General features: G+C 35.3%; 1 protein-coding gene across 6 annotated transcripts in view; it reads right to left on the bottom strand.

Moving 5' to 3' along the window:
- Positions 1-26,617, bottom strand: part of ADK (adenosine kinase) — a 296,049-nt gene that overhangs the window by 187,579 nt on the left and 81,853 nt on the right. For all 6 annotated transcript variants that reach the window (XM_061344234.1, XM_061344239.1, XM_061344238.1 and 3 more), the window contains one exon: positions 24,472-24,550. In XM_061344234.1, the coding sequence (XP_061200218.1) occupies positions 24,472-24,550 (79 nt within the window). The remainder of the gene's footprint in view (positions 1-24,471; positions 24,551-26,617) is intronic.

The raw sequence follows: 26,617 nt of genomic DNA, 5'->3' as shown, positions 1-26,617 counted from the left end.
GATACTTTTCATAGCTTTAGTAACTTAAAGTTACTTCCTCTTCCAGCGTCTATTCAGAGTGCGTCTGAGTGCAAAGAAGAGAGAAGATGTCAGAGACTTTCTAATAAATTACATAAGACGGGATAAATTCAAGGATTTCGCAACAAGATAGATACTAGACTGGGAAAAAAATTTCGAGGGAGCAAATGGCTTATTTGATCATATGCACAATCACACCTAAAGAAAAACCCCCAAATACTGTAAGATATTAGAGAAGAAACTTAAAACATAAGTAACTGTAGAACAAATCAAACCAACAAAGCAGGCCTGAGAGACAAAGTAATGAAGTTGCTTGAGAAATACTTGATTAAAAGATGGTTTGGGGGGTTGTTGGGATTGTTTGGGTTTTGGGGGTTTTAGGGGGGGGGGGTACAGGAGACTTGGCAAACAGGAAAACTACTTGAAATGATTACATAAGAAAAGAAAGACTGAAAAAAGAAGAGGAGAATATTACTTCCTTTTTGGTCAAATCACTTTACTTTACAATCTAACGTTCAGATACCCCCAGACACAAAAGAGATGCATGAATATCTGATTTTTTTTTTCAGACCAGTAATATTCTTAACTGCACATTAAGATGTTGAGTTTCAAATGTTATTCTTTGACTCAAGGGGAAAAGCTCTTATTTTTAAACGTCCCCACTTCTTGTCTGTGAGATCTGAGAAAAGGTGTCCACCCACATGTAACAGTATCAGCGCACAAGAACAATCTGACCACCAAAAAGGAAAAAGAGCACTGCTGTGGGATCATCATTTGTGACACTGAAGGCAAAACTTAAGGTGAAAATTATGTATACACTTATAATAGTTAATCTGCCTCTTATTAACTGTTTACAGAACTTCACAAGACATTTAACTTTTACCCTAATATCCAACATAAAAGTATTGCGATATTTTTTTGACCAAAGATGGAAAATATAGATGTATGAAGAGAAACAAACAAAAAAATCATCAACAGTTATATATAAGATAAAATACAAATACTATTCCATATTTGATCTGTCAGAACAAAGGAACATGTTAAAAGGGCTGCAAAAGAAAAACAAACCCTTAAGATTATTCAGCTAATGTTTTTACAGTGCACCTTCATAGGCATTTCTTCTGTTAGTGGTAGCTCATCCGTTTTTGTAAGAGCTTCTGGTTTTGCAACTAGGAATTCTGCACCATGAGATGCACATTTAACTATATATAATCTGTAAAGTGGGAACAAATTTGCATTATTGAAAAATGAGACTTCAGAGTAGCGCTCTCAACTTTTGCAACATCATAAAACTCAATACAGCACCTAAACATCAAATCTCGTTAGTGCTACTGCTTTAAGCCTTTTCATCTTAAGTAGGTCCTGAAATAATACAGAATTCAAGGACTAGTTGGAGCACTATTTTAATTAGGATTTCAATAACCCAGATTAGAAAGGAGAAAGGAGATGCTACAAGAAGCATCTTACAGGTGCCACTATACTAGTAGTACTGTTATTTGAGAGGAAAACACTTTATTTTTTTTTTTAGTCTACGATTCCAGGTTGTCTGATCTTACCACAAAATTTCAACCATAAAGCAAAACTATTAAGAAAAAAGAAAAGGAAAGAAGATTAAAGCAGGTGCAAATAATTTTTTTCTGACAAAATGCAGTGGCAGACTGGTAGACTTTTAAAAACTTGGGGATTAAAAATCAGTTAATGCACTACAGTGATGAAAGCAATGCTGGCATTTGTAATATTTTATAATCTACTGCTGTTTCTTTTTGAAAAACAAAAAACCCCAAACCCACAAATGTGAAAATGTGAGTTAGTTTTCACTGAGTTTTACACAGCCTAATCAAACAGACCACAATACTTTTGCTAGAAGCAAATCACTGAGACAAAGAAGTGCATTGAAATTAACCACTGAGAACAATATATATATTTAGAGGGATGTTCATTGAAACTGTCAGTCCTTTATGCTATTTAAACATGTAATAAAAGCAGGCTAAACATTTCAGCTTCATTCACAGAATCTGTTTTATAACATGATGCATAAAGGGAATCTAAATCTATCTCTTAATTGCAGCAGATGCAAAATTAGTGAAAGCTCATCCTTCACTTATTACAGGACTGCCCTCATGTTCATAAATACAGGCTTCAAGTGACAGTTATATTACGCACAATTCTCAGTTGCAAGAATCCTGATAGAAGCCTCACTGTTTTTATTGAGTAATAAAATGTAAGTCACTCTAGTGGAACCTTTAGAAGAAATTTCTTTAATATGTCATTAACACTACCTCATAAACTAAATTGTTGATTTGAAAAGCATATGAGGAAAACTGCACACATTTCCTGCTGGACAATTTACACCTAAGAATGCAGAAACAAGGCTGACAGTAATAAATACATCAATCTTTTCAAACCTATTACAGAAAAAAATGTTCCAAATTACAAGGAAAAATAACAGAAGTGAAAGTCATTTTATCATGAAAACTGAAAGAATTCTGGTGTCCTTTATGGTTTAAAACTGGGATGTTACTTAACACAAGGGTCTCGCTCTCTGACATTTTGAGTATGAAAAGTGTAGCATATCCATTTCAATTCAAGAACAATTTTCTCAATATAAAGTCTTTTAAAATAGCTACATAAATCATCAATATCTACATTTCACTGGAAGCAAATAATTTAAAACATTAAATCAATGCAGAGCATTTTAATCTCTTACCAAGTGAATTTGTATACTGTTCAGCAAATTGATACTTCAATCTCAAAATCCAGGTTATTTTGTTATTTTCTACCAAATACATAGCATTCATACTTTTTCTATATGACACCTGATTAATACTGGTAAGAAATACAAAGCTTCAGATTTAAATATCTTTTTCACATAGGTGCTACAGGGGAAACAATGGAAATAAAAATTATACTTTTTTTTTTTTTTAAATCACTTTGTAATACAAGTTCGCTGCTGTTCCAATACAAAACCACTGTACTGGAGAGATTTCTCAGGAAATTTAAGTTTTACAAGGAATGTCACATTCAGCTTTGGTCAAATGCTGAATTCTACTGTACTAGCTGGATTATTGATAATACTACTACCTATAGGGCTATATATTTTCCACCTCTATAGTGTATTTTTCCATCTGAAGCTTAACAAGCTGCTGCTGTAATAAGGTTTTCTGTCAACATACTTGCCAGTACACATTGTATCATTATCCTTATAGACAGTTATAATACTTTTAGACCTAAAAATACATTCGTTTCCTCTACTGACTATAATTTTCCCCTTTTTACTCTTTCCCAGCAATTTTTCAAGTTATCTTTAAAACTGTTAAAATGAAATGGGAAATGTATTTTTTGTGAAACTTCAAATGTTTTAAATAAAAACAAAGAAAACTCGATAGCTTGCGTAGCTTAATTAAGAAACACTTCAAAACAAGTTATTTGTAATTTTATATACACACACACACAGAAAAAACCTTTCCCTTCCATGCATGCACATACACTCAAAGAAGGCCAGAAACTCAATTTGGACTTCTAACTTCTCAATATAAGAGTCCACTCAATGTATATAATTTGATATATCCTTCATTATATGCATTTACTTGTTTTATGCTGGTTGTGAATCATTAAAGCAGAGTCTGCATTCCTGTTAAGGTGCAGCTCTTAGTTTGTACTGTGGCTATTTCACTACACGTGGCATGGCCACAACAGCTTAATGATTTTAAATCATCTTCCCAGCTGGATACCACAGACTTTTTGCCTTTCTCATAAAAAAAAAATGCATTGTATATCCATTTAATGCACACCGGTAAAAGTGCATTAAATCTGGAAGTCTTACTCTATTTGTCAATATTGAGTTTAATATATCAAAAGGCATTCTTTGAATAACGACATGATGCCTGAAAACAAACACAAAACTGAACAGCTTCACAGTGATGAAGACAGTGCTCCATTCAAAGTGTGTCTTTACATTTTTACAGCCCAGATCCCACCATTTTCAGTTCTTGCCTCTAATACAGCTGGCTATGGTAACTTAAAATATTTTTCCATCTTGCAATTAAGAAACTATTAAATATTGTGACATGTTAATAACTCTCATTACAACATTAGAAATCATTATTGTCACCACACAGTATAATGTAATGCTGGATTAATATAGTGGAAAATTGCTAATCATATAACAACATTTCAATGTTTTTACTACATTAGCAAAACTGATTAAGAATAAAGTGCAAATAATAAATAAGATACAATTTTACAAGCAAGGAGAAAATTACAAGCAAAATGACAGCACTGAGAATGCTGCTGTAGATGATAATATAAATATCAGTTATATTATGCTTCTGGCTAGAACTTAATATACTTCAGAACTGCTGATACACAGCACTTTTGGAAATCAGATCTTTCTTCTTTGTCTTAAATAAAACTAAAATTTGTCCTTTTCTAATTGCGATGAAATCTGCATCAAATGGGAATTCTTTTTAAGGTTGGAAACTACCTACAATTTCAACTTCCGTTAAATGGTACACATTGCACTTATATTGTAGTGAGAAAGCTAGCAGATAATTTCAAGTTTCAGCTAGAAAACAACTATATAATTTTAATAATCCCCTATAGCGTGTTTAGGTATTACTCTTTTTACTTGTATGCACAAAATGGGTCCAATTTCTGTTCACATCCAAGTACGTTTTTTTTCTGAGGACTTTCAAGCAACCACAAATGCTACTTTTAATTTAAAACATCCTTTTTGTAGCATGCAAGTTCCTAAAAGCATGATGAAATATAAGATTACAGTACAAAAGCCTATCCCTTTTATCAGGCTTCATTTTGCATGCTCTTTCAAAATATGAAAGAATTATTACAAATGGATTCATTAGTTATTTAAATATTCTAAACAGTGCATATCATTTCAAAACCAGTTAACAGCACATATTCGGATGCTTCTGTAATTTCTTTTGATATAAAAAATGCAAAACAGACTGTAACACAACTTTCACTAATTCTAGCAAGTCTACTACAATTTAGTTTAGAGATTTGCAAAATAAGTTTGAAATAATCTGAATTAAGTAAACTAATCTGATGTAAGTAACAAATATCTAAAGATAATCACGGAACATTTCAGACCTTTATTCATTTCAGTAAAGATGTTGTTAAGGTATGGAAAAGAATAAAATATTGCAAAGTTTTCTTTTCTTACTCACAGACAGTAATAGTTAATGGACGTGAAATATTGGTATCCCCTTGTTTCCAGTCTCTCTGCTAGATTTATATTAAATTACATTACTAGACAGGCATGCTTCCACTTCCGGTACTATATCATACTTCACTTGGCACCTCAGTCTTGCAATCCACAGTTTTGGCACTCACTTACCTTCGGAAGTTAACTTATATTCCACAGAATGCCAATATCCATTGCCTGTTGCTTCGAATTGTTAAGGAACCCTCTCTTCTCACTTGGTTTTAAATTAAAGAAGAAAGTGGATCATGAATGCAGTAGCCTGTCAATTTCATTTAATTCCATTTAAGATTTCTCATTTTAGAAGTACTGTCTCCCTGAAACCAAGGCATAATGTAGGAAAGTATTTTTATTTGACAAGATTTTTGTCAGGGAAGATTGCTCATGACGAAAATCCATTTCCTCGTCAGAGATACCGACCTGAGCATACCTAAGAGTTTTCCTGCAGAAAACTCACCTAACCAGAGTTGACAAATGGCAAAGCACATTCCGAGTACAGGCTTTCTGTATCCCAGTGAATGCTTTGACTACTTCAGGATTCCTGGGTTTGACTGTTGTTATAATCGTACCAATTTCTTTCTTAATCTGCTAAATTTGGCTCAGTTGGTAAAGGGTCTTGAAAAAGTTGGCTCTTAACATTTTTTAGTGTTTCATAAGAAGGAAAGTGCATTTGCTGACAAAGGCAGAGTTGAGAGTGTCAAGAGTCACAAAACACCAGTGAAACTGCATCTTATGAGAGCGGAGAAGTAAAAGATTCTCAGTATTTTCTTCCTCAAATCCATAGAGATACCAGCCTTCCTCTAGTCAACAGCAACACTGGGTACTTCAAAGTCTGAATACACTGATGATTATTACACCACCTGGGGAAGTACTATGTTTTATACTAATAAAAACCCGTGAGAAATACAGAGGGAGTAGTAATAGGAAAACAATTCTCTGAAGAATCAAACTCTGTATTTGTCAGTTCCTGGTTCCCAAAAGTTCCATTCTCACAATGCCTAAAAGAACAAGACTGAAATGCATAAAAAGATACATAAAAATGCCTAAAAGGGGCTTATGGATTAAACCTAAGTTCAAATTTCACTCCTGTGCAGAGACCTCAGAACAGCTTCTGGTATTTGAAGGGGGCCTATAAGGATGCTGGAGAGGGACTCTTCATTAGGGACTGTAGTGATAGGACAAGGGGTAACAGCTTCAAACTTAAACAGGGGAAGTTTAGATTGGATATAGAGGAGGAAGTTCTTTACTGTGAGGGTGGTGAGGCACTGGAATTGGTTGCTCAGGGAAGTTGTGAATGCTCCATCCCTGGCGGTGTTCAAGGCCAGGTTGGACAGAGCCTTGGGTGACATGGTTTAGTGTGAGGCATCCCTGCCAATGGCAGGGGCTTGGAACTAAACGATCTTAAGGCATTTTCCAACCCCAACCATTCTATGTTTCTATGATATTTAAAACTTTATGTTCCAGTTCATTTTCAGAATGAGGTATTTAAATACTCCTGTATCCTGCATTTCAGCTTCATCACCATGCTGGTTCAACTTTTAAGAAAAAAAACCAAACCCTAAAGCCCCCAGGCTGAAGAAACTTGCCCTAACTTTCGCCGCATTAAGTTGTATCACCAGCGGAAGTAGAGTATCTGTTGACTAGGACTCATTACTTCCTTCATGAAAGACTGGAATAATGAAATTAAATCAGTATCTGATCAAGGTGGCTCATATTTTGGCATGGGGTTTTATAGTTTCTGGATTTTTATCTGAAGTACAATCTCAAAACAATGTTGTGAGAAGAATGATGTGATACTTCCTGAAATTCACAGGAATAAGGGAAAACTTGATAGCAGGTGCACAACAAATTAGTCTCACCATACGTAACTGTGAACCAATTGTTTTATATTTATTCAGATACATAAAACCACTCAAAAGTATTGACATAATAAAATTCTTTGCATCCTAAAAAATCATTTTCCTCTTTTAGTATATTGGTCCCAGTGGAAATTTAAAGAGTTTCTGCAGACGCTGACTTGATGCAATTCAAAAGCATTGCCTCAAATCCAGCTTACTCATGTAATCTCCAAAATACCACTGCTTTTAAATTAGAGGTTTAACAGACACTTAAACGATTTTGTCATACAGAAGACTGAGTTTTCCACTTAATCACACAAAGAAAATATGATCTAAAAAACCTAACCAAAATACCTTGGAACAAGCATTAAAGGCCTGAGTTTATCAACAAAATCATAGGTATCCTAGCTGGAAGCCTCACCTGAATTGCATGGTACCTAGGTAATGCATCACATGCCATGTACAAGATCAATCATGGCTGTGAACACCTAGATCACCGTGTTACAACACCTAGACAACACCATAGGACTAGACTGAGGAGAACAAGTAGGTTCATAGTGAAAATGTTACGTATGTTCTCAGGATGTTTTATTGTAATCCCTGTTTAAGAAATAACAACAGTAAGTGAAGATTACATATTTGAATAAATACATGCAGCAGTTTTGTTCCACTACCTAAAACCCCTTAACCTCTGAGTGCATGCACGTTAAATTGCTACTATGATTAAATAATTATGTCCTAGTATCAGAAATAGTCAGTTGATGGTGTTGCACATGCAACTTGATTTACTGAGAGACAGGTATAGAATGAGACTAAAAAAGGTCAAAAAGAAAGTAGCTAAAATACAGCCGCCTGACAACATTCTACCCAAGACGCTCCACTTCCCCAGGAGAAACTATCTTCTACCCAACTATAGAGCTGAGTATTTCTAAAACAAATAAAATAAAATAAAATAAAAAAATAAAATCTTTATTTTCCCTTCAGTTGTATTTCACAGTCTTCCCTGACCTCTTTGTCATGTTTATCTTAATTTATGCTTAAATCTGTAGTTACTTTATTCCATAGAAAGTAAGAAATGAAATGGCCATTATACTAAATAGTTATTGAATAGTTACCTGGATTGACTGTCACCACTGAAAGCTTACAGGTGATTCAGAAAGCAGTAAGATCTGAGGTCACTAATTTCACTGGATGAAAAATTCTGTGGGCTGATCATCAGCCCACATTCAGAAATTAAATAAAACGCTCATGAAACACACTGCTTTATATTGACTTGACTCTGCTAGGGTAGAGAAGAAAGTAATTAAGAAGTATGAATTTTACCGCCAAGTTTTTCTCCAAATTTATTTTCTTTCCAGATTTTGCAGCTGTTATTTTAATAGCTCCCCTGTTTCTGAAGAGGACAGCCATTATGAAAGAGATCTTTGCTGCTAAAGGTGACACAGTCCCCTGGGTAGTCCAGTCAACTTTATATTTAGTACCATGCTCTGGAGCCAATTTCAGTATGTAATGGAGAGCAACCGCAGTTTAGAAAGAAAGCTTTCAGCTCAACCGTAAATTGCACTGCTCTGGATCAGATAGCGATATTTTAAGCCTTAGGTATTTTCCAGGTACACAACTGTTAGAGTGAACAAGCATGCAAGTCTCAAAGGTAAGATCTGTATCTGTCAGAATAACAACACAGACTTGTAGTCAATAAAAAGTAACTTAAAAGCACTCACCCAGACTGAAGAAGATCATAGGCTGCACATCATTTTTAACAAAGTGCAATATTTTAAGTGCTAACTTTTATCAAAGGTTTCATCTTTCCATTGGTATCACTTCTACCCTAAGTTCAGTCCCAATGCATTGCTTTCATTTATGCTCAGGTTTCTCAGAAGCTTTTAGCTGATGCTCTCTGCACCGACTTAAAGGAAGCTTACAATTATTTCATGGCTGCATAGTGGCAACATTTGATAACCCCCTGGGGTTTCATGTGAATTCTAACTACCCTGGAGAAGAAAACAGAGGTCTTAAAGACAGGACAGCTCATGCAACAGAATTGTTAATTCCCATAATACATAGTTACCAAACTTAGTTTGGTATCACTGCTATTGACACTAGCAACAACATTTGGATCCCTGAGCTGTGAGCCAAATAAATAATGAACATAACTGTGGAAAGGCTGTCTCCATCTCCTTTTTGATTACGCCTCTGATTATACCCCTAATATTAGCTCTAAGAAAACAAATGCTTACCTGCATCCAAAGTCAACCTAATGGAAGTGAAAAAGATCCACAAGGGCAGAAGATGGGCATTTTTTGGAATTATCCTTCAATCTGTTTCTAAACCAAATTCCTTGTAAGTGAAAAAGCTACCATAAAAAGAGTAAGGTACAGAGGCATCAAGTAGTTTTCCTTTTATTTTTCCTTTATATATAAATTATACTTTGTAATTGTATGTTATAAAAAAAATAGCACTGCAGTCTCCATAAGAAAGACATCAATTCAAGTATGATCTTACAGGACAGGCTGGATCCTACGTCCTACTACAATACTCCCAAACATGCTCCAAATAATAACAATATTATTACATTAAAACAATTTAGCAATTAATTATAAGGTACTCTTTCCATAATGACAGTGGATCATGATACTCAGCAGATCAAGCAGCACCTGACAAATTCCGTATTAACAAAATACCGTACTATTCAAAGAGCTATCAGCTCTTCCCTAAGCAGTCTGTCAAAATATCATACTAGAAGCGTATGACATCCTGCTACTCTGTTCTGGGTCCCTCTGCTAGAAGAGGAGGGGTATTTCTATTTTCCTGACAATAAACTGGAAAAAGGGCCCACCCATATAATTTTAAGTTGTAGGTTTAGAACTGGGAACATTTTGGCATCTTTTGCCAAAAAAAGGCAAGGAAGAGACTGTGAAGAGTGGAAGAGATAATTTCTTGTTAAGTAGAACACATCATAAAAGACAAGTTCAACTTCAGTGGTCAGACAGCAGTTGAGAGCATGAGTTAGAAACAAAGTTCTTGTGTCTATGGTTGAATAGGAGATTTATTTTTTAGTAGACAAAACCCTGCTTTCAGCTGTCTGAAAGCATCCTCAAGACTAGACACTTGTCATGATGCTAGCAGAATGAGAAAAATCTGTTAAGAACAGAGACCAGATGATGCTCAAATTCTCCCCCTCCTTCTACACCTTCTGGAAAAGATGAAATAATTAAAACTCACCTTAATAGGACTACGAAAATACTTCATCAATATGTTTCAAAGAATGAATGAGAAAAACCAGATGATCTAAAAGAAAAACCAAAAACCCAAAACACCATCTCACTCCATCATGCTGCAATTTAAAAATAATGAGCTGATACATGTTTTTGCTTGTTTGACTTGGAACAAACTCAACTACTATACCTCAATATTCTTAATACCGCATGCCATGGCACTCTCCATTTGGTAAGTGAAGGTGCTTTGGAATTTAATTATTAACCTTTAAATTGATTTTAAAACTTCCCCACAGTATTTAACGACAGGAAACCTGGATGTGAAGCCTCTGCAGCTTCACCATTTGCTGCATTCAGCTTCTTTTATTTATACAAAATATAAGAGCTATTGACATAGGGGTCTCTTGGACAGGTAGCTTCATAAGACCAGTTCACAGTTACCTTTTCTTTAAAGTATCTTAGTTCTCAGTATCTTTAAACCTTTGAGCTGTATGTCACAGTTAAACAACATCCCATCAAAAACCCGTCATACACATAAGCTTGCCTCTTTTTTTTTTTTTCCATATTCTGTATGTGTACAGCTTAGATTTTAAAAGAGAAACCTGCTTTATTTTTAGCAGGGCAGCTTTGAGTCATCTAGTCTAAAATTCTAGCACAGTTAGATTGTCACAGAAAATCACACTTGGTCTACTTCACAGCAGCATTCCCAGCACAAAGCTCAAATTTACATTATGTATGTAAATTTAAAAACTGTCATTGCTACAGTTTTTTAAAATCATGTTAATGTTGCTGAAAAAAATATAAATTGTGTTTGTCATACCTAAAGCCATTACCCAGCCAGACCAGAAACAGGGTAGCAGAAATTTTTCAGTCCATGCCCTCATTTTGTGACCTACCAGTCCTGGCTCATGCTACATCATGCTCTGCATCCTAAAGCATGCTTAGTGCAAAAACAAGGCACACAGTTTCTTATGGGACTATTGGAAATCATTTGAAAAGCAAAATATATCCTGTTCAATAGTGATAAATTACTATAAAAATAGTGATAAAACCTGATAAATTGCCCAGTTTAGTGTGTCACGGATTAACTCAATATAAAATTTAAGAAGTTTTTAATTTAAAATGCTTCTGAAGAAGCAATTTAACTAAATATGCAAACATTCAAACAAATACTTGAGACTAATTATCTGAGAATAATTCCTTTGTCTTTGGTAGATGTGTTTTTCCTTGTTTTTGTATATTACAACTCACTAAAAAGAATGAGTCCCACTTCCTTTTGCTCTTCTAGTTCCTTCTGAAAAGGGAACAAAATGTAAAGTTGTCATTTCTGACATTTTTGAGATGCAAGCTTTCAGTTGCATGACTCCAAAAACATCAAAGACCTGTTTCCTGTAGGCAACTAACACTGAACAAGAGAAAATGCAATAAAATACCAAAGCAACTGGGGCGGGGGGTGGGGATGAGGAGGAGGGGGTGTAGGAATTAATGTATTGTAAAGCACATGTCTGCTTAAAAAAAACCTCACCAATGATGTAATAACTCAGTGAAGTGTTACGGCATAACTGCAATCTAACTGTATTCCTGCAGTGCTAACTTCTTTGCATTTCACATATTTGAATTCAATCGCTTTTTTAAACAGCATTTGAAAAGACTTCTCAGGAACTTAAAAAGGCAATCCCTAAACTTCCAGATTTGGTTGATCAGGTACCATTTAATCTCATTTATAAAAAACAGAGGGAGGATATTTATAACCGGCAGTATTTAGCAATTTTTCAGTGCCATTTTAAAAAGTAATACACACCATCATATTATCAAGATATCTGCATTTCACACATGACAACCATTAGTAAGATCAGTTTGGGGATCCAGATTCTTCAGTTATTGTAATTAGAATGATGCTGCACTTTGGACTACCTTGCATTTATAAACTGAAAATGCAATAATCTGAGATCAAAATCCCTCTCTCAATGGGGCAGGGACCCTTACATAGTTAGACACTACTGAGTGATCAAGACAGATTTCTGTAATGTGCATCCTCCAGAGGAAGAGCTGATTTCCTGGACATTCATCTAAGTCCAGGGTTCAGGCTGATGAGCAGGACCAGATTTCCACAGGAGACCTTAGTGTTGCTTAACCATCAGACTAGTGTTCCCTTTCCTAGGAACCCTTACCCCCACTGCAGGAACAATTCAGTTGTTCATGACATATTTACTGAGCTACTGCAGCTGACAGCCCAGCAAATTAAGCCAGCACCTATTTTCTCCTAGTATTTTGGTCCGCAGATTGCAGCAATTCAGCAGCTATTACAGAATAAGCTGAAGCACCTTGAGATCACAGGTGAGAACTGCTGAGGCCACACAAAAATTAGCTTTTTTTTGATCAATCACACCCACTGTAGTCTCAACTTGTACACAAAGTTTTTTTCAAAACTTTAACAATGACTAATAACAATACTCTACTTATTTCAACAAGTTTCCTTCTTTGTTTGAAAATCATCTAGTGTAGACTATGGGATTCATCTGGCATTACAGCCATGCAGAATTTCTTCCACAGAAGATGCATGAAAAGGCAGAAAATCTCGTCTCATCTTAAAGTCCAAGCAAGCTCTGGAAAGTTGTCTTATAAAGAAAATCCTTTATTTTAATTACTGAGAATATGAGATCATTGTGGTTTCAGGTTCTATTTTTAAAAGGCAAACTAACCAGCTTAATTTATCCTACAGCATATTTGTACCACTATAATGACAGTGAAAGAAAGACTTGTGTTCTTAGGGTTTACAAATACATCTCAATGCATTAATGCTACCGCTGACAGAACAAGAGTAAATAATTTTCTTGAATTCATTTACTTGACAGACTGTAACATCACGAAGAAATTCAGCATAATTGAGTGCAGTCATTTCACCTTACAGGGATATCTAAATTTAACTCTGTTTACACAAACTAGTATGTGATATAAAGTATATCTTTTACTAGTAAATATTTTTTAATCCTAAAATATTCACATCTACTCCTAAAGATGCTTTAGTAAATCGGAGGGGTCTTTTCATTAGAAAAATGGAAAATATAAAACTGTGTGTAGAAGCAAACAAGTTTACTTGACTCACTTTGTTTCCTAAGGGAAATCTACAGTGATTTGGGAAAAAGTAATGCAAAAATACTTGAAGCTTTGTTCAGTTAGTCCCTATACTGTGGCATCTGTGAGGATGGGAGAAGTCTAAGATAGGTGCTGTGAATAGCTTGGTAAAGTATGCAGAATCTAGCTGTTTTGCATAAGGGACCTTTCCTTCACTCATAAGCGAAAAACAGAGCTAGAAGTAGAACACAAGCACAGCATCTGAAATGAATACAAAACCATCAGCTTTCAGTGCTTTACTAGGTACAACATAACAAGAAACTAAGTGGATCTGCTACATGTGTTTGTGCTTCCACAAATTCAGACTATGCAAGAGATATTTTTCCTTTAAGGTCTTGTGACCATTTTGAACAGAACCCCAGCAATATGGAGTAAATATTGAACAGAACAGTACATGATGCTAGTCATTGCAAAGGCCAGTGAAACACAGTCTGTTGATATAATTGTTAAGACAATCAATCCTATGTATTTCTTTAAAATCATGTTCAGGGTCTTAAAAACTAATTTTAAAAAAGCACTGCATACCTCCTGATGACCCAAACAAAAGGACCAGTCTTTATCTCTTTGCATTCTCAGTAAGAGTAGGTAAATTCCTATATTAAATTTCTATTCTGATAAATCCCTATTATCTCCATCATACACATAATGAAAGGTGTAATAATTCACTATATGGCAATACAACAGCAAAGTCAAATTCAGAACTTGAGAGCACAAAATCAGACACACATGCAGCTGGACTGAGCAGAGGTTATTAAAGGAGGGAACAGAATGGTTTTAGGCAACAAACCTGTGAATACATTATATAAATGTGTAAGGAAGTTATACTAATATATTTAAACTTTCTGAAGAAAGCACTAGGTCTCAGGAATAGCATATTATAAAACCTGCACAGAGTTCTTAGCATCCAGCAAGATTTTCAATGTCCTTGTTCAGGAGAAAAAAAGAACAAATTGTACTCTTTAAATAGGAAGTATTCTAGGGATGTGCAAGAAACCCCTGTTACTTGGCATTTCAGATTTCCAGGGCAATTAACTCCCCACTGTATCACATCACTTAACATTAATTAATTGCTAAAGATGTAGTTATGTAACTTACTGAGCTGCTAAGGATAAAACAGCTCCCAAGCTCCCAGGACTTGAGTGGCATGCCAAATTATTATCAGTGAAGCATAGGGATTTACCCTCTCTTCTGAGATTGCCAAATCAAGCAGTCATTCTCCTTCCAGTGTCAACTAATGGGAACAAGTCAAGTAAATGTCAGTCAACTATTAAAGTGCCATCAGCTGTCCACTGTATGGACAGCCTCATGGAGTGAAAGCTTTTGAGAAAGTCCTGCTGTCTCTCTGCATACAAAAGGTTAGAGGTTTCACTACATGGCACCCTTGGAACCGGGTCCCCTAAATGTGGCTCAATTATACTTCCAGATGTTTGTTTTTTCAAACAGATCCCAGCCTGAACCAATTTTTTTTTTTTTTTTTTTAACCTAAAGACAGATTTTCAGGATAAGCATAAATTAGGGAATGTGCTAATTAAACTCTCTCATCTATAGCATGGTTTATAAGCTGAGATGACACTGGCTCAGGAGAAAATGAAAACAAAAAACAACAAAGTTTGAGTCCACTCACTCAGCTGGACATTATCTTAGGGAAAGAGCCCAAATTCCTTCATTGCTTTTGAAAACACTGGCAACTTTTTACAGTTCCAAAACATGGTACTAACACAGCTAAACAGGCATAGAAGCTGAGTCAAGCTGTAGGCAGCTGAACTGCACTCCCAGGAAGAGCCAACTGCTACCATTTATATAGTGCCTTCTGATTCCATGTGGGTGACTGATGTTTGATTACTATGGAATATGGAAACAGTTTTTAATCATTTAAATAAATTACAATTTCGGATGGATGAACAGAGGCTGCATATGTACCCTGAAGCTCACTCAAACACACTGAGAAGGAGAGAATTTCAAGGTTCTTTCTGAATGGATGTAGGGGGAATGTGATTGCCTAACTCTTTTACTGCTTTTCATCTCAGATGTGACATATTTCAAAGACATTCTTCACACAATCCTATTGAAGTTTCTGGCCAGGGACAAGACCTGGAGAAAAAAGAGGATATGGTTCTGGTGCATCTAACAGGCAAGTCCATGTGACAGCAGCCAGCCACTCAATTCCATGCCAAAGTGATGCACATAAGGACATTTGTCTTCCAATGCTTAACAGTTACCATCTGTCTCATAACAAAGTCTGTTGTAGAATGATGATGGTGTAACTGAAACTGCCTCATTTTCAAGAGGACAAATTTAGGGACCTGGCATTGCAGAATCTGAAAGAAAAAAAAATAAAAATACAAATGCCACAGGCTCTTTGGATTTTCATTTTCTGACCATCCCAGTACTTGCTGAAACTATATTCCCTGGCCTATGAATATAGACAGAGAGTTGTACACAGTTACTCCCGGTACGCAACCAGTGTGCAGAAAAAAGCCTCACTATCAGTCACCTTGAAAAGTTACATCCTCCAGCACACTGCTGCATCATTTAATTTCAACATCTGACCTATAACCATAGAAACAATGTATGGGCTTCCTTCACAAGCACAGAAAAGCTGGAGAAGTATCCGGTTTTGTAACCCGGGGGGAATTAGCTTAGAATTCTGCAGTTTGCCATAATGATAAAGTGGTTTTGTTTCCTTTTTGAACTGTTCCAGGTAGCTCTGAATAAGGCTTTGAAACTGATCTTAGGTACAGCTAAGTAAAAGGTCTACCAATCTTCTTCAATGCTTTGAAACAAAAAATCTAGGCAGCTCTCAAATATTACAGAATTCCTCTGACATCCGTACCAATCATCTTGGACATTATATCAGCTTCCCAAGCTGCATGTCACAATTCTGAAGAAGAACGGCTGGCTGTTCTGTCAGAAGTGTGGACGCATCGTGGTGTTTGACACAGGCTAATTTGGAAACACACATGAATGACAGAAGTGTGCTTAAGAGAATACATAACTTAGGAAATTGATGTAACTGGCATGCGACAATGTCCACTGTGACCGTATCAGTGGGACATCATCTTTGCAGTAGTGGGAATAGCTATTGTCGTATTTCCAGAGAGAGAAACCTTAATGACTATTTTTGTCAGCACCGAGGCATGTTTTGTTATTCATTTGCCAAGTAGACGCCTTACTCGTGAGGACTGGCCACAGTGCTGGTAGTAGATGTTCAAGAGATTCAGTGTACCGGCTAGTAGCATATAAACTTTAGAAAGGTATAAATAAGCAAGATTTAGCTGTAAGTCCTAACTCTTCCTCTGTTTTAACTTCATTTACATAAAATAGATTTGAGATGCAGGTATGTGCACTTGCAGCACAGGCTGCCACCACTGTAATTGATAGAAGACCACACCAGTGTGGCATGGCAGCAGCACATGGGAGCTGGTATAGAAGGAAATGCATGCATCAGGACTATTTTCTGGCAGAGAAGGTGAGGCTATACTCCTAAGTTTATTAAACCATACCCAAAAGAAAACGGTTTGGAGAGCTTTTTCATACTTTTTCTTGAAAGCTGATTGAACTATTGAAAATATTGGAAACACATGTTAGCTGGGGCCACCAAGCCCATCTGAGTAGGGGGATGTAATGAAGTTGTTTAAGGAATATCAAGCATAAGGCCAAAAATAACTCTGAGGAATTTAACATTCTGACCCAAATGGTTCAGAAAACACAAAACCTATCTCTCTTGGAAAAAAAAAAAAAAATCATCTGATTTCTTTAGGTCAACAGACATATATAGAGCTAAATGTTCTCTGCTTCACTAACTAAGAGGAAAACGTTGTTTAGGGGACTTGCTTGCACTTTCTGGTAGCAGTATTCCAGAAACATCTTTTGGAGAAAGCTATTTGTAGTATAAGTAAACTTAAGCAAAGAATAAGCAGAACAGAGAACATTTCTAGTAGATGACATGATGGATTCCATAAGACAATGATGGGTTTCACAAAGTTGCATCAACATCAAAAAACTGAGTATGCTTGGGGTAACCTTGTTGATAACTTTTCCATTACCCCTCTCCCAGTTATTCTTGTTCAATACAGTTTGAGGCCTGCTCATGAGCCAAAACTTTCTTCCTGCTATGCCTCAGTCTAATCAATTGTATGGAAGTAATCAAAAAATATTCGCAAGTGAGGAAAAGAATAAATTCATTACTTAGACACCCATTTATATAGAATGATAGGAAAGTGAAGAGGAAATCACTATATGACTGTAAACTGAAAAGCTAATGTGTGATGCACCTTGTAGATTACACGCAAAAAGTAATGTTTAGCCAAAGGTGCTACTTTGCAAATACACGCAAACTTAATTTTAAAAGCATGGAACCAGCTGCAACAGAACTAGTTCTATGTTTACAAGATTACAGCTTCTATTCTTTAATAAATGCAGTTCTGCCTGTAAGTATTTTTCATAGCTAAATTTTTAATTTTACAGACTGTTTTTGGATTAAGCATGACACGACCCAGTAGGCACATATGTTGAATATAAATCCAAGGTTTGGCTAATTACTCACATAACAAATAGTAAAAATCTGAAACACATCTAAGCCTTCAGCACATATAATTTTTTATAAACAAGCATGAATCTTATAAACAAATGAATCTGTTCATTTTGCAAAATTAAATTCTCAAACTTGTCAGTTTACTAGAATTCTAAAAAGCACAATCACTTTAAATTAACAGATCAAGTTAATCATCACTGAAGAATAAAAATTGGGATGAAGTTACATGCCCTTGAAATACAGGCAGGCACCAGAAGTGTCATACCTCCCTGACGTACAGAAGACAGTAGGAATTCAAGTGCTTAAGATATTTTTGTATCCTATATTCTTAGTGTTATCCCTCATTTAAAAGTCACTCCCATCAACACATTATTAAGAGTAAATAGGTAAATACTCTAGTTTAAAACCAAGCTGCTTTGAAATAGCTAACAACAATACATAGAATTTGCAAACAAGTTGCAAAACCACAAAAAACCAAAAGTTTAACATTAGACAGTAAGAGGTAGCGCAGAAAAAAACAGGGAGTCATTACAGTTTCCTGAGGTGTGTGTTATAAAAACATTACTGTGAAGTCCCAAGAGTACCTGTATGAAAGCTTCCTGAGAATTGTAACTTCTGTTTCCCCCCATCTGCCAGTCCTACAAATTCAACTTGAAACGTGTCAAGCTACATTCTCCCAAGTTCATATGGCATCACTAGCAATAAAACTTGTATAACACAATTTCAGAATTCTTCTGAGGATGAATAAACAATAGAATACAGCACTCTAACTTAGATCCACGGTGGTATCAGAATTGTTAGAATGCTATTAAGAAATAAAGAATAAACCAAGAGTATCCATTCTAAGGATAAAGAATGTGTCGTTCTTTATATGCACTTCCAAAAAAACAAGAACGAAAATGTGCTGTTTGTTGCCAAGGTTGTTTTGTTTAAAATCCAAGATATAAAATTCTATCAAGTTAGACTTGAAATTCAGCGCTTGAGTTGCAAAGATAAAAACTTCAAAGACTACTTCTTGCAGTTCTAACCCCAGCACTCTAAACTCAAAATAAACACTGATAAAAATCACACAAATATGGCCTGGTCAGCAATACTTACCCTGTCTGCACATGCAAACTATTTGTTTTAGATACTTTAAAGTCACAAGCCCTACTAAAATATTTAGATATTTTTTTTCTTCCCTTCCAGATCAATGTCTGTTGTTAGACAGGCACAATCTTAATTAAAATTACAGAGGAAGCCGAGTACTAGTAAAATACTGTCTTCACAAATCTGAGGTTTAGTTTGTTGGCAGAACTCTGAAACAATACATTATTTATGAACTGCATGAAGTTACATGTATGCATATTTTATAGATTTAATATAATGGATCCAATCATTTGGAGGGATTGCAAAAGCTCAGATTAAAGCAAGATGTCACATATCATATTAGATATAAAGCCAAAATTTAATGAGACAAGTAAAGGTCAGAGCAGCACACTGCAGTTTCAATTTGATACCCCCACTCTCCTCCTTGTTTTTAACCATGCATCATAACTTTGACTTAAAACACAAAGCAAAACTGAAAGTTTGTATGAGGGATAACTCTAATGCCAAGATCACTAAAGAAAACAGGAAAGTTAAGCCTTCATTTCTATTCCAGAATCTAAGTGACTGCAATTCAGTTCATCATCTGTAGTCCTCATTTTCCAAAATACTATCAAGCAGTTTTCAGTGAATTATAACTGATTAATTAAAGCTTGATCCAGAGAAGTTATTAACACTCCCTACCAGTGGGTTAAGAGAAAAAGAAAATACCAACAACTCTGTCTAATAGTAACATAGCATCTCTAGAAGTGTATTATTACCTGCATTTTCATATCTGATAAACTTGGTATTTCTAATAATCTGGATTCCAATTGGTTTTTATATTGTGCTGCACTCAGGAAAGCCCTTAACCATTATTCCTCTTCCACTCCCCCCATTCTTTATGGTCTGTCTCTATTCTTCCATTCAGTACTAACGCAGTAAACAGAAAGAAATTTATTTCAATAAGACTTTTTCCTTTAGGCCTTGGATGTACTAAATCTGTTCCGGTTATCCATCTTTTCTTTTCCAGATGAACAAATTTACACCCAAGAAAGATCAGAGTGGACAAGGAAAAGCAGAACGGTAAGGAAGAAATAAGGATAGGACAATGAGGGATGCAGAATCAGACCAACAGTGAGATTTTCACACTGTTTTTCTCTTTCCTGGTTACTTATCTTCTACCTCCTCAAAGGAATTTGTATTTTCCTTCACACACTTTTCTGTCTATGCTTTCTTCATTTCTTTTGTCACTATTCCTCTCCTAACATGAACTAGTATACCCAAGACACAATTTGCCCTAATTTAAACTCTTAAAGAGTAAATAAAATGCAATCTAATTTATTTTTATGCTGTTACTGTCATTTCTGGAATATACCAATCACTACTTCCCTCCTCACCCAACTCCTCATTTGTAATATGAGCTAGGTCAAGTGAAAATCACTTTGACTTCCTTACTCTTTCCAAGATGATTGTATGCTCAAACAACATTAATATCCAAGAGAACCTGAACATAAACATCCTATCTTCTGAACATAAACATCCTATCTTACTGGCTTGAATACTATTCCTCATTACTTTTATACTGCTCTTGGTACTCCCTTTCACCATTTTCAGGTGTTTTAAAAAAATAATATTGTACTTATAAAACATTTATATAATACACTTCTGAAAAGTGAGAATGCGACATTCCAGGTTTCCACCCTTTTATGATCTTCCATACTTTCAATTTTTAATCCAAGTCTTGGCAACACAGTTTTTTATTTGTTCCTTCCTATCCCTTTAAAGAGCTTTTCCTCTAATTATCTTTTGACTGCTTCTGAATTTTATTTTTCAAAAATGTCTTTGCCACTGTACATTAGAAGCATTCCTACAAAAAAAAAAAAAAAGAACAAAAAACCCCCAAACCACACACTTTTTTATTGTCCTCAATATGTCCAGAGCTTTTTCTTTTTCTGACCCTGCTGAGATACCCTGTCCGCATAATGCTCACTTTTGGCAGTCAACATTCATCATTTTGATTCTCACAAAGCTCTCCAACCATCATTCACTCCTGCAGTGCGCCACACACTCTAACTTCTGCTCTGCTGCAAGACAATATTGAAAAATACCGATTCCCTTTTAGTAACTTACCTGCCAAATTCTTCCTTCAAGGCTGTACTTTACATCTTTCCTTTCTGTTAACATGCTAAGAAAAAAACCCCACTAATTCCACTTTTCACAGCTTGACTGCAATTCTGCTTAATTCTTTGTAAACTTCTAAAATCTTCATTTCCATTACAGTTGATGCTGCTTTAACTTTTAGCTCCAAACCCCATGATTTAAGCTTCATTTTCTTCCCAGCTTTCTTCATTATTCAGTGTTTCTTCCGATTGCCTCTTTCTGTGATTACTATCACAAATTCCTCACAGATGATAAATACAGTATTCCTAAGACTTTTTTTCCCTACTCACTCCCTTTTCCTTTTTTTTTTTTTTTTTTCTAAGAAGCTGGTTTCTCCTTGACAGGGGCAGAGTCTTTCTTGAGTACATTTCACTACCTTTGTAGATACAAAAGAAATATCCAAACTACATGACCATGTGTAACAAGTGATGATCAACATACACTATGCAAACAGGCATTTGACAGTTTCATTTTCCTTTTCTAAACACATATATTGTAAGTTTCTGAACCCATTTTGACTTTGTGTATTTTTGTTTCAACTTGGTGCTGCTTTTCTGACCCTTAAAGAACCAGACTATTTGAAACAAACATTTCAATGACCTTATTTGCAGCACTTCTTATAATTCTTTTTATTCCGATCATTAATTGCTCTCCAATTTTCCTGCTACACTTCTGAATGATATACTCTTCCCACTCAGAAATGAACTTTTAAAAACACAACTGCCAGACTTCAGAGGCCATTTGATCGTTTCCAACCATTCTACTCAGACAGTTGTATTCCATTACAGTCACGCTTCTGAAGACGCTTTTCTTTAAAATGCCATTATTTCCCATCAACTTTTAAACAGCTCCAACAAACTTTTTTAGTTTTTATCTCTCAGCTTTTAGCAGACTTCTGCAAGCTTTTCCCATCAAGTAACACAAGTTGAGGAAAATAAGAAAAGCTGTATTCTTAGGATTTCTTCCCCATGTTTCTTCTCACAAATAATCCACATTCACTTAGAGTGTGGGTACCTCAGAGCTCTGACCTAACCTATTGGTCCTTTACTTCTCAACCCCCAGCCAGGCTTCTTGAATCAGTCTTTGCTTTCTCCCTGTACTTTCAACAAATATGTAAGTTATTCAGATATAAGATTACTTATACACTCCTCTCCAATATGCCAGTGAACATTCCTGCAAAAATTCTTCCAGAATTTCTAGTTTAATTTCTAGTTTACAGTTAAAGTTTTTTTTCTATCCTCACATTTTTTTTGTCTGTGAAAGCTTACAGAATAACAGCTTCTTTCAAGATTTCCAGAACACACTTTTCTCTCTCTCACCCTCCCATCCCTCTTTTTAAAGCCTCTTAGTGATGTTATGTTATTCATGCACAACTGTTTGAAGTTTCAATCTTATTTGAAACAAAAAACTAGGAGATGACAACCCTTCTGGAGACAAATACAATTCCAGATGGCAACTAGAGCTAAATGAGACTATGAACTCAAAGCCAAGGTAAAGGAAAAGTTCACTGACAAAACTCAATCAGTATAAGAAAGGAGCATTGACACAGAAAGCCTTACATTTCATGGGTTCAATTTTCATCTCTCATTGACTCTAGATAGGTTCTGTGTACTTCATACTATAATTATTGAACAACACCTGAACTGATAGATTAGAAGACAGTTAAGTATGAGATATAGCTTGCTAATAAATTAGCTGATACCAAAGAGGTCACTTCAAAGAGAAATGGAACTCTTAGAACGTTTCAAACTTTAGATATTCTGAGTGTACTGCATGCATTTGCTTCCAAACCTCCTCAACCTAGATGTAGGAACAGAAGCAAAATTTCATGCCACTGAACCACAAAACAGTTGCAGAACTCCCTTCAAAAAGTTGACCTCTAAATCAGCTGTCATGGAAGAGACACCAGCTCTATAGCATCCCCAGAGGTCAAGCAACAGTCATACTGACACAGAACTAATGTAGTAACTTGAGCTCTCCTGCGGGAGACTTTTTAAAGTATCAGAAGCAAAAACTTGGCTTGACCACACAGTAAACAAACACCCCACCAAAGAAACAACAAAAAAACCTAACAAAGAAACCCTCATTACATAACCATTTCAGAATTAGAATGCTACATACAACAGAACACAAGCAACTCAGACTTCCCTCTGTTGTGAAAAGTTTATATCAGAATTATTTTCAAGATATTTGTGGTTTCAGAAAACTAAAACCTTAGTAAAGAAGCAGCAACTGCTTTGTACAAAGGAACAGCAATTAATACTATAATTACTTTTTTCCCTGCTTATAGGCAAAGTAACCTTTGTTAAACTGTAACTTAATTTTTTCCAAATGTGCTTTTAATGCTATCTGGCAGTAAGTTTTACTTATACAGGAAATCTGGAAGCTAATAAGCCAGAATCATTAAGAAAAAGGTTATAAATACAGTTTAGATATTTTTTATTTATAGGATTTGTACATCTATCACAATCTAAAAATATACACTCAGGTATATGCTTAAGAGAATGGTGACAAAAGGCATACACTTTAGTCATAGAAAAGCCAGAACACATGAAACTCAATTCATCATTACTGCTATTCACCATATCCATACCAGAAACATTATCCTTGTAAAACAAACAAACAAACAACAACAACAACAACAAAACCAAACAAAAACAAAAACCCCAAACCAATGCCCCAACAAACTTTCTGTATTTTCATATTTTATGGACAAATTTTCAAGCTCTTATGGGGTAAATGTGGTTAGAATCACAGAAGTGTGCAGGCCAGAAGGGACTTCAGCAGATCTCTAGTGCAACCTACAACTCAAAGCAGGGACAGCCTCAAATTTAGATCTGATTACCCAAGGACTCATAATGGTAAATTATTAAAATCTCAGAGCACAGGGATTCAGCAACTTCTTTTTTTAACGATTCTCATTGTGACTTTTTTACTCCTTACTGGAAGAGTCCTAACTGCAGCTAGGGACCTAATCCTTGCTACTTCCCCTTCCACCATACACCTTTGACAAAAGCCTTGCTCAATCTTCCTTAAAACCCTCCCTTCCATTCCTGGGTATATTGTAGTTGTAACTGTAACCTTAATGGAAAGTGTGTGAGAAGAATAGAGAGCATAACTGTAAAATAAATCATGTCAAAAAATACAAGCATAGTCTGAGCAACAGAATGACAAGCACCCACTCAGTCATGCTCATGACAAATACAGACAATACAGAGCATCAAGTTGATTCAAACTCAACACTTAAAATTACCAATAACTCTTTTTTAAGGAAGAACAAACCTGGGCGACTTTAACGGAATTCTGAGTAGAACCACCAGCATGATATTCTACTTTGAACTTCTTCACAAGTTCTTCAAATCTGTTAAAAAAGAAAAAAAAAATGCAGAAAAGAAAAAAGTTACATTTTTTCCCAAAAGAAAACATTAAGATTAGAAGTAAATGACATCATGTTATTTGAAAACAATACATTCAGATATGTTAGTTGTTAAATATGGTGAAACTGGGAACATCTATTTCGATGTCCAAATTACACAGCAAAGTGTGACATCAACCTGAATCCTTTAAGTTAACGTCACAAGTGGAGTAAGTAACTGGAAAAAAAAAATTATCTGAAGCATAAGGTTGATTGCAATTAACTGTTAGATTGATAAAATATATGCTTGAAGAAAAATTATACAAATGAAGACATTCAGATACTTATTCCACCTCATTAAAGCTAAAAAAAGAATGTAAAATCAAGTGAGAAGATTAAGGAGATCCGGTGTCTGTTTCAAAATTAACTTGACCCAAACAACAGTGCTATGTTTTAAGGTTTCATATGAAATAGTACATTTTGACAGGTGAAGAGCTTTTATGAACAAATCTACTAGTATGTGAGAAAATCTGATAATAGAAAAGCCATGTGTCTCCCAATGAGCTTTCAAATCCTTCAAATCATACTACTACAAAAACATAGGATACTCTGGTAACATTCAGTAGTATATTATTAGGTTTAAACATTAAAAGAAATATTCAAACTTTTAATGAAAATATCCTCATATTTCAGATAAAACTTTAAGGTTAAGAGCCAAATAGAGTTCTGTAAGATGGTCTTCCTTGACTAGGGTATACTTTGCATCTGATCAAAGTACCAGCTCAAGAACCAGTCTTCTCTCTAGTCACAGGCAAGTGCCACAGGACACAGGGAGTTGTGGAGACTGCTGTGCATGAATACTACATCATGCCTATAAGTTCTAAACACACTTCAAAATGAGTGGATTGAACAGCAGGATGAACAACCTCAGAAGGCATTAGATTCAGAAGGAAGTACCCCTGCCGGCAAGCTAAAATGTTTTCTGTAAAATTTGTTTGCATATTTGAAGTTTAAAATGACTTCAAGGTCAACCTTAATTAATAGCACAGGTTCACCCTTCAGGTCTATTAATTTTAGTTGTTTACCCTTAACAAATGAAGCTTGCCCAGTTGGATGTATTTTATTGTATTCACCTTTATTATCTTTTCAAAAAAAAGTGACACATCCTTATTTCAGACACAGTGAAAGATTTACTCTATCTGCCTACCCTACCCTTCATCTCCCCCTCACAAACCCCAGTCTCCTTACAGTATGTGAACAATAGCTTTAGGGACAGATTTGTCAAATAATGACTTGTTTGTTTAAAAGGTTTTGATTTTCAATACATTGGTACTAATAGGAACATTTTTCCTTCTACAGTACTTTCCATTTAAAATGTCTGAATAATGAGCTACTCACCCTAGCAAACTACCGATGGGCATACAATTAGAAAGAACCAAGAACTAAATTACTACATATGCTTTTCACAGCTATCCACACTACTAATTATCCACCAATTCTATGTCAAGCAACTGAAACCTCAAATGATAGCAAGTAGCTGAAAGTGGGGAAAAACAAAATAAAAGAAACCAACAGGTCTCCTCACAATTGCTTCTCCAGCAAAGACATACAAGCTGTCATGTACCAATTACGTATTTTGGCAATATTTTTTCTTTAATTTAATTGACACTTTACCTTTGAATGTGTACTGCCCAAATCACATGGTTACTTTTGTATTTTTGACAGCTACAAGCATACCAATTGATATTTTAATTCCTTTACCTAAAGCCATCTAAAGTTTCTATGTCCATATTATTTAATGGCATGTTAAACCTTATAAATATAGTATTCTGTAGCTGAGCACTGACATTAGCAGCTCTAAATCTATATGAGTATGCATTTAGATACTTATCTTGTAGTTTGAGTAAATAAGATATGTGGTATCTGAATTTGGGGAACCAAATTGGAAACAGCCTTAAAATACTATCTGTATTATGAAGACTTCAAGGTGCCATCTTTGTAATCTAAGAAATCACCTGAACAAATCTTTTCACAATTACTTAAAATAGTAAGACAAACAATGGCAACTATCTT

Source organism: Neopsephotus bourkii, unplaced genomic scaffold (genome assembly GCF_033783945.1).
Source record: "Neopsephotus bourkii isolate Nb327-2 ecotype Australia unplaced genomic scaffold, CSIRO-AGI_Nbou_v1 NB_196, whole genome shotgun sequence".
In the NCBI taxonomy this organism is placed as follows: Eukaryota; Metazoa; Chordata; class Aves; order Psittaciformes; family Psittacidae; genus Neopsephotus; species Neopsephotus bourkii.
This window is presented reverse-complemented; position numbering and strand designations above follow the sequence as displayed.